General features: G+C 36.4%; 2 protein-coding genes across 2 annotated transcripts; one reads left to right on the forward strand and one right to left on the reverse strand.

Moving 5' to 3' along the window:
• The first annotated feature begins 150 nt into the window (after window positions 1–150).
• Window positions 151–17,001, forward strand: EIF2AK1 (eukaryotic translation initiation factor 2 alpha kinase 1). The gene is made up of 15 exons (XM_088529424.1): window positions 151–283; window positions 666–824; window positions 2,184–2,320; window positions 3,070–3,101; window positions 3,623–3,722; window positions 4,822–4,902; window positions 5,298–5,395; window positions 7,050–7,103; window positions 7,772–8,141; window positions 9,231–9,342; window positions 9,561–9,667; window positions 15,243–15,363; window positions 15,482–15,561; window positions 16,106–16,339; window positions 16,847–17,001. The coding sequence occupies exons 1-15, from the start codon at window positions 163–165 to the stop codon at window positions 16,958–16,960; spliced, it is 1,920 nt and encodes a 639-aa protein (XP_088385550.1). The 5' UTR covers window positions 151–162; the 3' UTR covers window positions 16,961–17,001.
• Window positions 10,622–14,421, reverse strand: ANKRD61 (ankyrin repeat domain 61). Its single transcript, XM_088529392.1, has 3 exons — window positions 14,084–14,421; window positions 12,480–12,574; window positions 10,622–11,624 (listed from the first exon to the last, which is right to left on the reverse strand). Exons 1-3 carry the CDS (start codon window positions 14,300–14,302, stop codon window positions 10,622–10,624), a joined length of 1,317 nt encoding a protein of 438 aa, XP_088385518.1. The 5' UTR covers window positions 14,303–14,421.
• Window positions 17,002–17,171: the final 170 nt, after the last annotated feature.

Genomic DNA, 17,171 nt, shown 5'->3' on the forward strand with positions numbered 1-17,171 from the left:
CGCCTCCGCCCCCGGGCGCCCGTTCACGCCGGTGTGGTTAACGCTTTACTGCTCCGCGCCCAAGGCGCGCCCGTGAGGCGCCGGCTCGGCCCCCGGGACCGCCCCCGGGAGGCGGGCAGCCGCGCCGCCGCGAGCAACGTCGGTAGTCCGGGCCCGGCCGCCATGAGGCGGGGAGCGGGACGCGGCCTCGTCGCCGAGGCGTCCTGGCCGCTGCCGGCGGTGCCTCGCTCCTCGCCGCCCGCCATCGAGTTCCCGGAGGAGGGCCCGGAGCCGCGTTTCGACGGTAAGCGGGGCCGCGGGAGCTCAGCCGGCGGGGATGAGAAGCGGCCGCGGCGAGGGGAAGGAGGGAGTCGGGGGTCACCGGGAAGACTGATGCAAGAGCGGGCGGCGCGCCCGGCGCCCGCGGCGCTCCCTGAGGTAACTGCCCCGCTTCCGGTAGACTTGGCCGCTCTTTTGCCCAGGGTAGACTTGGCCTCGCGTTTCATATGTCTTCATAGGTACGTACATAAAGTGGCCTTAATTGGAGACCAATTAACGTCTTAAGCTCATTCTTGTCTGGTTGTGTGCAAGCTGTCCAGGAGGCACGTGGGCTCTGAAGGGTGTTAGTGGTCCCTTGCGTGTGGAGCGGCAGGAAGGAGCTCAGCCGCTCGCCCTTCCCTCTGCAGAGTCGGACGTGCCGGCCGAGCTGCGCGTGGCCAACGGCTCGCAGAAGTTTGTCAACTTCACCTCCACCATTCAGAACCAGCTGCTGCTGGTGTCGCTGCTGGAGCACCTCTGCCACATGTACACGCACAACCCCGTGCACTCCCGCTGCTTGTTCCGCAGTGAGTAAGGGCAGCGCAGCCCCCTCTCCCGAGCCGCCTTGCAGGCCTGCATCCCTTGAACTGTCTGTATGGAGTTGCCGTGCAGGGTCTTAAAAAAGTTACACTGCAGCATTGCCATGCAATGTCATAAAAATGTTCATCCACTGGGGGACAAGAGTGCTGCTAGGGAGAGGATGAATGCCCTTCATCAGCTTAGTGGGTAGCGAGGCCCTGTGTTACTTTGCAAAATAGGAACTGCATGTAGTTGTAGGTATTGGTCAGGGACAGTTATGTTCTGGCTAAATCATGACAGATGAACCATAAGAATGGTAAATGGTTGATTTGAGTAAGAGACTACACTCGATGGATGTGTTAAATCTGACCTAAAAGCACAGGTAAAAGAGAGGAATCCAATAGGAGTGTTTTTCAAGAAATAGCTGTAGTGTATTTTTCAATGCATCTTTCAAAAGTATGTTCTGTGGATATCTGAGCAGATCTTTTATAAGTCCTTCATTTCCCGTTAAAATCTTTTGACATAATACTGTGAGCCTGTTTTCTTAAGTGTGACGTATTTCTTTGGAAATTTGTCTTAGGGGTAACTTATCCTAGGTGTTTTGTTTGAAAATTGTCGTTTGTCCATTCCTTTCTTAGTATGAAAAGTTATAGAAAATAGTGTGTGTTAAAAGATAAACTAATAAGCTATTTTTGAAATACTACTTTTGAAATACTAAAGAGTCATCTGCAAAAATCCTTACAAATAAGTCTGTTTTAAGATCCCAGAACTCCTAAAAGCTTTTAAGTACATTTTTCTAACATCTTCACACATCTTCAGTGCTTGTTATTTTTCTATTTGTCATAGTTTTGTTTTCCCCAAGCTGAGAATAATGTGCTGCTTTGAGGGGAGGAAAAAAAAATGATGACTTTATTATTTATGGCAAGTATGTGCACAAATGTATGAGTGCATATATGAATCAGCAAAAAAAAAAGAAAAAAAAAAACACTGCTGCTTTTTACTAGAAGCATGTTTCCTCGTTGTCGTGAGTGTGCTTTGAATTTCTCTTTTCAACAAGCAAAATTAGCCCAAGGGAAATGAGCGAATGGGTGGATATAGAAAAGATACAGTTTCGACAACGGAGTGGGTAGTAAATAATTGTATTATGCAAAAGTAAAGGAGATTCCCACAAGAGCTCTTGTTTGGATTTAATTAGTTTTGGTTGCAAGGAGTGTGGGAAAAGACATCGGAGCAGATGGAAATGACTGAGCATGCAGTTTTCCAGGCATGCTCTCAAATAACTTTTTCTCATTTAAAAAGAACATTTGTTTGCATGGCCTTAGTGGCACACTTTCTTTGAAGTGACCTTTTTCTATTCCTTTGTACAGTACTCCGTCAGGCTTTCACAAGAACAGGGTTGCTCTCTCCTTTTGCTTTCTGTGATGAATTTAGTACTGTAAGATTGCAGCATAATAGAGCCATTACTGAACTAATGAAAGCAGCTAATCGACAAATACTTAATGGGGTAAGCCATAAATTTCTTTGGCAAGTTTTGTGTTAAGGAATCAACATGTCAGTGTGTCCAAAGCAACTTTTGCTTCGTGATTTTCTTAATATTGGATTGAGTATTTCAATAATTATACCAAATGGTGCTTCAATCTAATTTGGTTGAGGGACCAGTACGAGGGAAGATTCTGAACTGTAAGGGGCAAATCAAAGCTTTTGAAATCAGCGGTATTTTATACCTTATTAAATTAAAATATCCATATGCTTTAAAACTCAGGCAAAATGTTTTAAGTATTGGCAACAATTTTTAAGGCAATGGGCATGCATCCTTTTCCAACTATAACGGTTCTGGTTGATTATGTTAACACCCTCACATTTTTCTTAGTGAAGGGCCTAATTTGTGTGCTGCATAATGTGCCTCAGGCTGAGTCAGACCAGTCTGATCATCAGCTGTTTGAGCTAAGCTAGTTAGTTTTGTCTTGAGCACGTTTTAGTGCTCTCATAGCTGTTCACCAGCAGAACTCTAAAGGGCAAGAATATCTCCAGTAGAGATATGTTAACAGGTTGCTGCTGGGATAATAATACTTTAATTTGGTGGAGCTCTATGCAGAGTGAATCTGTAACCTCATTTTCTTCTTAGAATGTAGTTGTAGATTCACTTTTGATTGTTTTGATTAAGCTGTCCATGCTTATATGTTCATAACTGTGTCATGGTAGAGCTATTACTCTGTGTGGCATGTTTTTATGTTGGATTTTGTTGTTTCATAGGAGCTCGATAATGGAGATTCTCATGCAATTGGGTATGTATTTGAAGTGTTTAGTAGGTATTAAAGTTAACTCTCTGAAGTTCCGTGCCCAATAAATAATCAGTTTTACTTACTCTGAATTTCATTAAAATTGCATTTCTTACTTTGTCTACAAAGCATAGAACAAAGATGAAAAATTTATCTGAAATCTGTCAGTATCATCTGGGCAAAATTTTCTGCTTAAAACTTCTTGAATACAAATCTCATAGGTAGTAGGCCCATGCAGAAAATTATCAGCATAAGCATAAAGAAAAATATTTTAACATTTAGGTTAGCTTGGGTTATGGATTTGTAGCATATAAAATTACTTTCACAGTAACTGTCCATGTGCATGCCAGTGCTGTCTGCTGTATTTTTTTTTCTTTTTTTTTCCTATTCAGTTTAGCACTATCAAAATACTTTTCTTCTTTTCATAATATAGATGGTATTTCTAGATTGTCTATACCTGTAGCTTATTTAGCACCTTACTTATAAGCTGTAATTTTGTTTAATGTAGTTAACTTTTTTTTGATTAGGGAAAAAGAATTTCTCTTTGAATCACAGACTTCACGATACTTGAATGAATTTGATGAGATTGCAAGGCTAGGAAAAGGAGGATACGGTAAAGTATACAAGGTATTCTTTACCCTCCATTTATAACTAATCTGTTAGTAGTTACTTTTTCTTTAAGTTTAGGATTATTGATTAGATCTTTTTTTTTCCCCCCATTACAAAAGTAAAAATACACATTGTGCAATAAAACAGACCAATAGAACCTGTACATTTACGGGATTTTGTTTCAAAAGGTGCTTGGCGATGGTTTCTCTTCTCTGTTTATAAGTGGCAGGAGATCTTTTTTTTTTTTTTTTTTTTGTAATTTGACCTTTAAACAATGAATTAAAACTCTTATTTCTCATATGATATATTCTGGTATATTGATTTAAAGCAGTGACAAAAACTGGTTAGTCTCCACACTCAAACATTCTGGTTTTGGCAGCTTAAGAAGAAAGCAGTATTCATTTGAATGTAAACTGTCCAAACCACTGATGAATTATACTAAATACTTGTAATATAGGGCCAACTTAGATTCTCCATGTTGTAAGTGTCGTATGTAAATGGCAGTTTTTGATAACCCAATTAAGCAGTTACCAGGACCTACTAGCATTAGATGAGTGTGTGGATGATAATTAGGACTTTCTGTTCGGAATAAAGAAGCTTTTTTTTTTTTTTTTTTTTTTAAATCAACCATGCTGTTATAGTGAATATATGTTTTACATCTCTAAAATATTAGAATATGTAAGAATAATGGACCCCACTCCATTTGAGGTCATAAAGCATGTACCTGAGTTGTTTCCTAGTGTTTGTGAACATTGCATGTGATGTTAAATTTGTCAACCTGTTGCTAGTCAGGGTATTTTGACTAATATATGAATTAGAGCTGAAAATCCATGTGGACAACTTTGTTTGTTTGTTTTTGTTTTTGAAGGAAAGATAGGTGTAGTCTGTATTTCATGCAGTTTGAATTAGATTTTTGCACTCTTGAAAAAGGCAAAAGCAGAGTGTCTGTCTCAGACAGCTAGGGTCTAATCTCAGATTTCTTCTCTACTACGGGTGAAGGTTACCTGAACAGAGAGCAGAATTTATTTTTTAGAAAATAGTTGGTTCTAAAGGATTTAATAACACATTGACTTAAATGCATTTAATTTTAATTTTGCTGTGTTATAATTGCGTCCAGGTCAGAAACAAATTAGATGGTCAGTTCTATGCTATTAAAAGAATTAACATTAAGAAGGCTACAAGAAGAGACTGCATGAAGGTATTATTTTTCCTGTCAATCATTTCTAACTCCCTGCGTCCTGTAACTGATTCCAATCTAATTTAGTAATGCAGTTAATGTTTCCCAAAATATTAAATGCAACAACTGTTTTCCATAAGATATATTCTGAGTTTCTAAATATTTGACCATAACTGAATCTAGTAGAAGAAAGTAATTCAGAGATATTTAAGACCACGAAAGGGAACATATCATTGACTTGAAGTTAATACTCTCTGCAGTTATAAAATCATAATTTGTCTTGCATCTCCCAAATTTCCTCCTTTATTGTAGTGACTGTTGTTTCTCTCTAAGAAAAAGATATGTTTTGTTAGTTCCTGGATTTATGAAGCACTCAGAATGAAGGACAATCATATTCTACTTGGTCTTTTTTTTAGGTGCTACGAGAAGTTAAAGTGCTGGCTGGGCTGCAGCACCCAAATATTGTAGGATATCACACAGCTTGGATGGAACATGCGCAACTAGCATGTCCAAAAGGGAAGTACAACGTATTGCATTATTATTGCATCTGACTTGTAATATATGTGCTATTAATTTGCAAGAAAATCTTTACTTTTTATAAAAATAACTTTTTTTTTCTCATTAAAACACAACAAACAAAAAAGCTAGAAATGAACAGGAGGTCTTGATTTCCCTTTGTGCACATCAAACTCAAATTTTATAACTTACTTGCTGTTTATTGGTGAATTTGGAACTGTGAAAGTGTTAGCTTCTGCTAATATTTGAAGAGGATTTTAAAGTTGTGTGAAATTCAGTGGAATACAATGGAAAACTTTTAAAGAGGTAGCGAATTGACTAGGAGAGGAATGAATAGTAGGAAGCAAACTACTTCAGATTTATGGGGCAAGTGCTGTATAATGAATAGTAGAGGAAAAAATCCACAAATTTACTAGTGTGCTTTGAAATTTCAAAGCTGTGACAGAGCTAGGATAGCCCTCCCGCTGTGCTTCTCTTCTTATCTGTCTCGGAACGTTTTTGAAAGCAGTTTAGAAAAACTGAAAGAATTTGGAAATAATTTAATGGCAAAAAATATGCCCTCTTATTCTGTTTTCCACAAGAGAGTTTTGAAATAGAACTGATGAATTTAGTTTTATATTTCTGCAGTGGTAGAGCTTGCTTTTTTTTTTTATTATTATTTTTATGTTTTTACGGATATTTCCTGAAACAGTTCCAAATTCATCTATTTTTTATCTTCATTGGGTATCTTCTTTCTTGCCCCACTTTTGTCTCTTCAGTTTCTCTTTTCTCAGCCCTTCCCACACTATGGCCTTTGCTCCCTTTCTAATTCTAATCCATTGGTTCCTTTCTTTCTTGTCCTCTTTGAAAGTCTTTAGTATTTAAATCTTTTATCCTCTTTTAGTGGAAGGTTTGCTTATCCTGTATATGACTTCATTGCTTTCCAGTCATTAACTTGACTCCCCTAGTCTGCTGTGAGCATGAAAGGAAATGCATAGGAGTTTTTTTAATACAGTAAAATAGATACTGCTACTCTGATACTGAGAACATTGAAGGATATAACATCTTAGAAGTAAATCGCAAGCATTTAAATACTGATAATACAGGTACCTAACTAGATATATGGATAGATCCCGTGCTACTTATGGTTACCTTTAGCTTACAAAAATAGGTTATTTCATGCTTGCTTCTGAAATCCATGTGTGCTAAACCAAACTGCTGTCTTTTTCACATAAATATGCAAGTTTAATGAAAATTATTCCCAAAATACCATGTACGCCCGAAACAGTGGCCGAGTGATGCCAAGGATTAGATGTTAGCATGTAGATGCCTCTTTAACTCCGTGTATCATTAAGTATGTTAGAAGCCCTGATTTTGAACTGGCTAACTTCTTAAAAGTGCAATCTCGGTAAATATATAAAAGAGCCCAGGACAATCCCTTTGGAGGTCTCTTAACCACATTTATTTCATGAAAAAAGATGTGAAAGATGAATGAGACACTGTTGTTGCTTAGTAGAATAAGGAATACCTTTTCAGCAGCAAAAATAGAGAAGGAGATATTTGGAGATAGTTAAGTTGTAAATTAAGTGAATTACTATAACTTAAATGTTAATTTGCAGTAAATATTTGCATGCTTTGTTTTATGAAATACCATGTTTATCTTTTCATCTAACAGATAAAGCAATAATGACCTTGGAGCCATTGTCTTTGGAACAAGAGAATGGCAAGTAAGTATTATAAATCTCAATGGTAATGTTTATTTGGCCTCCACGTAAGATTATTTAAAAAAACAAGCCTTAAAAGTTTACAAAATTTGGCACGTATTTACAAAAGTGCTATTTACTTCCAGATTACAACCAAAGAAGTGTTAATTATCCATTTCGGTTGCATGAGCTGAAGAATATTGTCTGATGCTCCTATCTAGCTTAGATCTTGGATTTTTAGGTGCCTGACTCTAGTTCTGGGCTTTAAGCTTGTTTCAAAAATTTTGTGCCATTCACCAATATTTTTTAAATAACTCCGGAGTTCTATTAGAAGGAATTTCTTAATAGAAATAGGTTATTTTTCAGGGTTATTGGGTTATTTTTTTAAAGGACGTGCAGGCTGGGGAAAGTAGATTAGAATCTCCTTCCCTAAGGAGATGATTGAATTCAATGGACAATGTTACAGCGGGCAATATGCTACTAACTAGAAAGAAGAGAAAATGCATCATACTTATGCACACTGAATACTGTGACCTAGGCTTGTATGTACCAATGAGCTGTGTCAGATATCAAAAATCTGATGCAAACCGCATTTTGCAATCACAAAAAAAAAAGAAAAATTGAGAACCCCATATTACAAAATAGCTGGTATAAAACTGTACATATTGATTTCTCTGTTTTATTCTTTTCAGTGATCACCGTCACATTCAGAGTGTGGAAAGTGATAGTTCAATTATCTTTGCTGATCTTACCTCACAAGAAAAGAAGTCCCGTGATTGTACCAGTCTTAAAAATCTGAACAATGAATCAATGCCCAGTATGGATGAAGGGAATGATTTTACTAGCAGCAGTAATAAAATTTATACAAAACCAGATAAATGCAAATTGTCTGTAGAATTACAAGAATATTCTACAGCTCATGTTGACAGCACATCAAGTGATTTTAAAAATCATTCATCATATGGACCTCATTTTAGCCTGGATAATGACAGTATTGCTGGAAGTAAGTCCTGCATTGAAGGAAGCTCTCAGACAGATATAGCTCTGTGTGGAGCGTTTGAGGTAAATGGAGTTCTCTTTAAACGTATTTACTAATGTCTTAGTTGATTGTGTTTGCAAAGTAGAATTAGGTAGACATAGGAATGATTTATAATAATTTTTTTTATAAATCAAATGACTGGGATTAGAGCCAAAAATACAGAAAATTGTTGCTTTAAGTGGATACTACCAAAACAGGGAAGCTGACCTCTGAACTTGCCAAAATCCAGCATAGAGGAGTGATCTCTGTATATTTGGCATCCTGGATCCTTTCAAAGAATCCATATGAATTTAAAAAAAAAAAGAAAAGAAAAGAAAAACAAAATAAACCCTTACTCATGCATAAAAGATCAAATTTGAATATCTTCCATATTCAGTAATGATGGCTAACTGAGATATTTTTAAAGCATCTAGATATGTACCTATACAGTGTGGGATTAAGCTTTTATCAGTAGGTATTACTTGTGAAAGAGAAGGAAGCAGGAAAAGGCAAGGGGATCGCTACTGCGCTTATGCTTCTGCAACTTAATGGTATTCACACCACTGAACTGTTTTGTATAATGTAGCTAGCGCTGGAATGTTTCAAACTTTTGCTATCATTTAAAGTTCCTTCTTATGGAAATCCTAGATTGCACAGATGTTTGCTTGCGTGGTCTGATTATCAAATGAACCAACACATTATAGTAAACAAATTTCTGGCAATAAATCATAAAGCTCACGTTAACAGGTTGCCATTTTTTAGTATTTTGTATTAATTTACCTTATTTTTGTAAGTCAGAGTGCATTTCTGTTCAGTATGTCTAGGAAAAAAAAAGGAACAAAAGTAGTCTTCAGCTCTCCTTTGAACTTGAAAGGCTTTTCTGTTATCTTTTACCATGAGCTTTATAAACAGTTGCTAAAATTTAGGGAAAAAGCAGAAAGCTAAAACAAGGTAGTGTTGCATCTGTTTCTTAAAAGTAGCTTAGTAATATTGTGTTTACTGACAATTTGATTTAAAACTGATATTTAGTTTTTAAATTTAGTTTTTGCAAGTTTTAAAGAAAATGTATAAGTAAATGCTGTTTATATTACATACACAATTGGCGCAATTATGGACCAGTGTTTTTCTGTTAGGTGGAGTATCGTTTGATGCTTTATATTCAGATGCAATTGTGTGAAATCTCCTTGTGCGACTGGATTGCTGAACGCAATAAGAGATGCAGTGAGAGAGCAGAAGAAACTTTCAGTAAGATTCATCACTGTTTTAAAAAAAAATTACTAATTCAATATAAAGGAAATATTCTCGTAGGAGAACCATGGGAAATTCCAGTTTTTGACCTATACTTAGTCTATTTAAAATTCCTTCCAGTTCATAAAGAAACTGAATCCAACAAGACCTAGCACGATAAATAAAGCAATTCAGCAAAATCTGTTGAAATAATTTAGTTTTCAATTTGTTTTAAGGTCAGTACCATCTGGTGGATGTCACCTGGACCATGAAATGTTTTCAAGAGTTGTTAGAAGGAGTATGTTATATCCACAGCATGGGAGTGATGCATCGAGACCTTAAAGTAAGTTCATCAGTTTACCACTTGAAATTAAAGAAAACAAAGGTAACTTGAGCTATGGGATATTGAAAACATGTCATGATTCAACCTGAGATAACCTGTGCACTTAAGAATTTAGCTATGGTAGGTACGAAAAATATGCTGTCTGCAGAAGTGCCGTACTGATCTTACTATAAACAAATTATTCAATTACACTGAGTTAAATGTAAATTCTGATTAATCTCCTTTGTCAAGACTTCTTTTTTTTGGTGCTAAGCAAGACTTAACAGTTGTACTTACTTTTGTAAGCAATTGTAAAAGAATCAGAAAGAGCCTCCTGAATGTACCTCAATTTGTTAAAAGTGAATCAATTAGCATTTGAGAATATGTTGAAATTGGTGTTATTCCTTTTTTTTAATTTCCTTTCCTTTTTCCTTTATTTCCTTTTTTTTGCCTCCCTTAGTTGCAGATAATTACTCTCTTTCAAAATGGTTGCTGTCTCTCTAAGGAGCTGAAATTGCAAGTCTCCCTCAGTGAAGGAATTAAAAGTTTGGTTCCCTTCCTATTAAAAGTAATGAAGCATAAACTTAGAAAAAATACATTTGGAAGGGGTAAGAATAGGATGCCTTTTCTGTGTTCCTGCATTGTTTGTTTTTAATACTGTAGACGTAAGAATAGTTTTGACTTACTACTTGCTTGAATGATAAACATGGGTAGAATATCTGTTGCTTTTTCTTTCAATAATTCAACTGTTAGACTCAAATAGTAAGGACTTCAATGTCTGTTCTCCTACTTTACTTTCTACAGGTGATCTCTATATCTTATATATTAGCTATATGAGGAAATTAGTGTAAAAATGATCCTGATTTTTAAAACACCACATGTGAAAATTTGAAATTACTTCAAAACATACAATATTAATGTGTGTTCTGGATTAATTTTATTTTTTGTAAGGACTGTTTAAGAGTTAACTTTTTTTTAGTTTGCTTTCCTGTCATCATGGTCTCCTGTCATCCATGTTATCATCATGGTCTTATTTTTCCAAAGTGTTGAGAAGTCCTCGTATTTGTATAAAGAATTCCATACAATTACTGGAAGTCTTTTTTTGAGCCAGTGCTTATACTTTTCACCATATATTCTTCTAACAGTGAAGATGCAGATGTCCTGCAGAGATGGTAGTTTATTTGATAAAGTTATAAGTCGGTCTTTCAGCATTTGAAATTCTGAGAACAGAAGTCCAGGGGGTAGATGTCCTTGATCATCTCTTAACCTCAATGGATATGAGAGTCCTAGCAACTTGTTCAGCAGTGCTGTATACTTTAAATTTGTTCTGTGCTGAAGAAATGTAAAGAGTGGAGATTGTCCATCCCTTGTTAAGCTATTCACATCTGCTTTATACTCTAATAGGAGATCAACTATTTCCTTTCTGCCACCTGAGCAAGCTTCATGAATAGCTGTTCGTCCCTCATGATCTTGGATATTAACTTTGGCTCCGTTATTTAATAGTAAACGAATGCAATCTACATTGGTACCTAAAATTCTGCTTGCTTTAAATGATGCTGTGCACACTGCAAAATGAAGGGCAGTTCTTCCACATTTTGGGTTAGGAAAATTAATGTTTGCTCCATAGGCGATAAGAGTTGCTGTTACCTGTTCATCTAGTGCCATTGCAGCTATGTGAAGAGCTGTCCTGCCAAACTTGTCCGTGTCATCTACGTTGGCACCATGCTCAATGAGAACGGATATAGCTCGAAAGCCTTCAGACTGTTGGCCTAACTGTAGAAGACTGTCATTTTTGTGATTATTCATTTCAGGATTTATATGATGTTTTACCTTGCGCAAGGTACAGAGAGACTTTTCTGTGTTATGTTGTAAAGTTGGTTGATTTCTCTGGAGTTTGTCTGAGATGGGTGCCTGAGCTGTGCAGCTCCTAGGCAAGTTTAGTAGGAGAAGATGGAGTGCTGTGTAGCCTCTGTTATTCCTGTAACATAAAGCATTGTTTTGGGTTAATTTGTTTTTATTAGGTAAACAAGAGTGTCTTATACATAGCAGGAGTTTCAGGGGAATAGTCTAAAGGCTAAAGATGACTGAGATTAAACCTCCTAAACTGGAAAAGCGTGGCATAGTAACAGGTCCCAGAAGTTCAGTTAGATTTTATGAGTTGCTGAGACCCATCCAAAGCTGGGTCAGTAAGTTACTTTTGCTAGGCATAGCCCCTTTCTTCAGAAAGTGCTCGGCCTTCAGACCCCTGATTTCTCAGTTTTCTAGTGTGAAAAATAGGACTTTTCGGTTCAGCTCCAGCTGAGTGAATGTCGCAGAAGGAGCATTACGAGCTACATGGTGCAGGCAGCAGATCTGTCACAGCTGTGGCCTAATCTGGCCACGCTCAGGGATCTAGGTGAATGGATTATGGAGTGTCATGGGACAAATCCGAGGCCAGATTTGTGTTGCAAATCAGCAAAGTTTAGCAAGTGGTAGGACTAATTCTTGCCCTTTTTACTCTATTTTCAATTTAGATTTTTTTCTTTCAGTTATTGTAACAAGGCACTTTGCCATGTAAAAAATATATTCAACAATGATTAGTGTTGTGTGGCAAAATTAACAGATACTGTTTCTGATAGTGGTTTCTGTTTATGTTAATTGAATAAAACAAAACTAAATTTTATGTTCGAAATGATAAACAGATGTGATTCCACTCTGCCAAGTTGGGTATATTATAGTTTGAGGAAAATAGTTATAATAATTAAAAGAGCCTGTTGCATTCATGTTGAATGCTAGTATGCACGTGTGTATGTTCTTGACAGAATACAGCAAAAGCATCTTCATTGGGCCCTACCTTATTTTTGGATCAGCACCTGATTCTAGCAAACATTGCAAACTTCTTTCTTTTCTGTACTTAGCAGCTAAGTGGATTGGAGAGTTAGCATGATCCTGCACAAAATGAAGCAAGTTATGAGTACTGGTTATTATATTTCTGATGTATTTTTTTTTCTGTTTTGTGCTTGATTTTTGAAGGTAATTTTTGCAGCCATTTTTATAGTTGCAATTCTAAGGCAAAGGCTCCTGATTTCTTCATTTAGCATGGAATTAAAGAAGATTTATAAGATGTTAATACTTAGTGTCTGCCATAGACTGTACTGGAAATCAAGTCACTGCAAGGATCTGGTGCAAAATTCTGTCTCTGATAAGAGGCCAATAGTGAGTGTCTCAGGGCCCATATAAGAGCACGAGGTCGTGATGCAAAATACTTTGGCACCTTTCAGCCATTTCTGGCTAATAGACTTGCTACATGTAGTATCTCATTAGAAATACCTGTAAATGGCTATCAGAATTTGTCACTTTTTAAACTCAAGTGGACTTTAAGCAGCCATCCTGTGGCAATATTTCCAGTTTAACTCTCCAGTGGGTAAGGATGTATAATGAATTAGTTTTGAGTTACCACCAATAATTTAATGTCACCTTTTTCATTTTTTGGAAGAGACAGTGAATAGTGTTCCCTACTCACCTTTTCCATTTTGTAAATGACTTAAGTCTTTATCAAACCTCTTGTTTTATATTTACAGATTCCACAAATAGCGGAATTCCAAATTTATGGCCCTTCCAAATTTAGAGCATTCATATTGCCCATCTCTATCTTTTTCCAGGTTTCAGATCCATTTTGAGACAGAAGGCTCAGAACTACATGTAGTATTGAAGGTGGCAGTATATAAATTCGTATAGTATCATAATGATGCTTTCTGCTTTATTTCTTTCCCCCTCAATGTTTGCTAGCATTCAGCATGATTTTTGGACCCATTTTGAGCATTAAGTGACATTTTTAGAACTGTCCACTAGTTGTAAAGCAGTTCTATTGAGCAGTAAGTCAATTCAGAGACAGTTGTTACACATTTAAAATAATGATTGTATTTCCCTTCATAGATCAGCATCTACATTTTCACATTTATTTGCAATTATTTCTTTTGTCATTAAACTGCCTGCTTGCAAAATGCTGAAGGAATCTTCTACAATTCTTTGTATTCAGACCTCATCTCTATTGCCAGCAGTCACTATGAAAGCTGACTACTTATTCCTATCGTTTTGTGTCTTTACATCAATTCCTTATCTGTGTGGGGACCATTGCTCTTATCTCACTGCATTTGAGTTTAGCACAGGGCTTGGTGAGGATCTTGTGAAATGTCTTTTTGAAATCCACGTTGATTGTCCATTGACCTCCTCAAACAAATATGAAACGTTTAAGGCTTCCATACTGCTCTCTTGGAGATACATGTTCCACAAAGTGGTATTTCTTTACCCTGGCAAGCTCAGTCACTTCTTTTATGTTTTACTAAGATTCAGGAGTCTGATTCCAATCTGTCAGATTTAGAAATTACAAACACTTAATGATTCTTAATGATTTTTTTTTCTTAATTTCTTAAATGATAATATTGATCAAATGGTTACCTGGAAGGAGAGCAGATCCATGATGTAAGGCTCCTTCCACACACTCAGTGGTTCATTGACAGAATAATCAGCCAGCAGAGCTTTAATAGCACTACGGTCCTCTTCCATTATGGCTTTGTACAGCGGCTCCCGGTGTGAATCGCTCCCCTGCCCGCAGGAGAGCAGGGGCCAAGCGAAGGGAGGGACATGTCTGCTGGCACCCTTGGTGACGTTACCCATGGGCAAGGGAACTGCCGTTTATGTAACGAAAATACATAATCAGATGGAGCGAGATTTGGAATCTGCCACTTGAACTGGGTTGCTCTTTGTGATGTTGTTAGGGTGTCAGGTTCTAGAAGAGCTTTAAGGTTACTTCATTATTCAGTGCAACATTTAAAATACTAGAAACCAGCAAAAACTTAAGAATGGAAAAAAGGCTCACGTTCCCTTTGTTTTATTGCTAGGACTAACTTGTATTTAGTGGAAAAAGTGTACTAAGTAATACAGCTTTCACTACCCCTCCACATGGAAAGCTCAGCAACTTTGTGATATACAGACTAAATAAAAATTATAATTTTATATTACGTTTTCTTCTACTTAGCAAGCTTTTATTTATTTTTTAATTTTTAGATACATAAGGCTAACGTTTCTCGTCCTAGTGGTTATAAAGCCGAAATACAGAGATAGAACTTTCAGTCAGTGCTCTCATCACTTTTGTATTTGTGGCTATGCTTATGGTATAGAAAAAGTGTATTTTGCTTTGCATTGCGCCTAGGCCACAAATATTTACTCCTTCCTCTTGCTGTATCAGTTGGTCTAATCCGCTGTCCTCTCTTGCGCTGTCTGTCTCTTGACATGAACAGTATGTTCATGCAGATTTCTGCTTCCTGCTGAGAAGGAATAAAGGTACTTTATCTTTCCCCTAACTTTAATATTGCTCCTGTTTGGGTTTTCTTCCTTTTCTCAGCTTCTTCTTATGTAGTCTTTTTGCCTAAGTAGTGTTGCTAACATAAAATTTGATATTGTTATGAATTTATTTTTATCTCATTAAAATGTTAAATAATTACTGATTGCCTTACACCACTGAAACACTTGATGATACAGATTTTGAAACAGCTGAATGAAATCTTTTAATCCCTTATATAAAGATATTTAAGATTTATACTGTCTCTTTCTATAGCCAAGAAATATATTTCTGTATGGATCTGATCGTCATGTCAAAATAGGAGATTTTGGATTAGCCTGCAAAGACCTTCTTTGGCATGATGCAGACCACTGGCTTAAGACAAACAGGATAAATGGTAAGAAGAAAAAGTTTAGTAGGTCTCAATGCTGAAGTTTGTTATTAAAAATATATATATTTATTTCATAAGTAAAATGAAAAAAATAGTTGAGTAACTTTAAACTGACTTTTGAAAGGACTGACACATACTTCAGGAGTGGGTACTTGCCTCTATGCCTCACCGGAACAATTGCAGGGATCTCACTATGATTTTAAGGTAGGTTTTTTTTTTTTTTTTTCCTATAAGCACATTTAAGTACTATTAAATATTATATGATTATTATATGATATTAAATATTATATGATATTCAGGTATAGCCTACAGTAATAGGCCATATTTATCTGTGGAATTTCAAATGTAATCTTTCAGAAATTACCTGCCTAAGTTCAATAGCACTATTCCTCTACAAAGAAGATTTAAAGTAAAACTTAAATTTAACAATTATTTTTTTTTCTGTAAGGCATACTTACGATAGGTTATAGGAATAAAACGTAAGTCTTTCAGTAAGCAAATGCATCACAGTTGGTAAATACTCATCCTGCTAGTACTTTTATTTTTTTCTGAAACATGGATTTCAATTTAGACTTGCGGATTACTAATGCAAAAACTAGTCATATTTCTAAAATAATCTTGAGGGAACTACAGAGATTTGAATTTGAGTAGCTTTATCATTGTCTGTACCATTCTATGTTTAGGAGAAAAAAAAAGAGAAATCTAAAAGTATCAATTATCCCCTAACTTTTCCTTCACGCCTTTCCAGTCAGACATGTATAGCATGGGTGTTATCCTGCTAGAACTCTTCCAACCATTTGGAACAGAAATGGAAAGAACAGAAGTTCTCATGTGTTTAAGGAATGGCCACATTCCTAATAGTTTCTACAAAAAATGGCCTATCCAGGCCAAGTATGTTAAGCTCCTAACCAGCAAGATACCTTCACAAAGACCAACTGCTGCTCAGCTTCGTGAAAGTGAACTGTTTCATACTGCAGAACATGTAAGTTTTGCCAATAACCTCACTTCTGATGAGAGAAAGAAAACTGCTTTGAACTGATCTCCTTGATTTCCCTGCCTCTATTATGCCCTCGCTGTTTATTTTTCATAACTTAAGAAGATTATGTGATTGAGAGACTTTACTTTTCTGATCATTATCTTTGGCTAACTCTATTCTTGTTTCTGGTCTCTTAAAGGAGGTAAAGGGCCATTAAGTACAGATAGCAGTATGTAAGACTGGACATATGATTTAAAAACTTTGTTTGTTCCTTTTTCCTCCATCTTTGCTATAAAAGCTTTTGAAGCTTTATGTTAGCTTATGCAGGATCTTTGGAGTTTCCTTGCCCTGTGTTTTTTGTTGTGGATTATTTTGTTTGTTGTAAGATAAACTACCTGGAGTAACTGTGGTGCCAAGGAACAGGTCTTGTTTGTACTCGTATAGACACAGCTTTATTAACAAACTTTTATCCATGTCTGTCTATAAATGAAGTAAACTGACTCTCCCTTTCAGGTTATTTGTAATCTACAGCAGAAGGTGAGGCAACAAGAGGAAGAAATTGAAAAATTGAAGGAAAAAATAAGATTGCTTTCTGAAGAACAAGATGAACTTGGTTCTCCAGTTTAAGTATCAATCACTGTGTGAGAAGTCTTGTACATAGAACTTTTTTACATAAAATATTCCAGTATATGCTGTCCGATTTGTTTTTTTTTTTTAAGAGCATGGTTTCTAGTGATTGGAAACTTATGTTGCACTTCGCCTTTTTTTAAAAAAAAAAACAAAAACACAAACAAACAAACAAAACCCCACAAGTTAAATTTTACCTAAGGTTATGAGT

Source organism: Tinamus guttatus, unplaced genomic scaffold, assembly GCF_059628265.1.
Source record: "Tinamus guttatus ecotype Peru unplaced genomic scaffold, ASM5962826v1 Tinamus_guttatus_pri_ptg000330l, whole genome shotgun sequence".
In the NCBI taxonomy this organism is placed as follows: Eukaryota; Metazoa; Chordata; class Aves; order Tinamiformes; family Tinamidae; genus Tinamus; species Tinamus guttatus.

Coding starts and splice junctions, on each gene's coding strand:
- EIF2AK1 (XM_088529424.1), top strand. CDS start 163: ATGAGGCGGGGAGCGGGACGCGGCCTCGTCGCCGAGGCGTCCTGGCCG. Junction 3,723..4,821: donor GATACGGTAAAGTATACAAG/GTATTCTTTACC, acceptor AATTGCGTCCAG/GTCAGAAACAAATTAGATGG. Junction 9,668..15,242: donor TGATGCATCGAGACCTTAAA/GTAAGTTCATCA, acceptor CTCTTTCTATAG/CCAAGAAATATATTTCTGTA.
- ANKRD61 (XM_088529392.1), bottom strand. CDS start 14,302: ATGGGTAACGTCACCAAGGGTGCCAGCAGACATGTCCCTCCCTTCGCT. Junction 12,575..14,083: donor TGGATCTGCTCTCCTTCCAG/GTAACCATTTGA, acceptor CATTTTGTGCAG/GATCATGCTAACTCTCCAAT. Junction 11,625..12,479: donor GGTGCTGATCCAAAAATAAG/GTAGGGCCCAAT, acceptor TTTATGTTACAG/GAATAACAGAGGCTACACAG.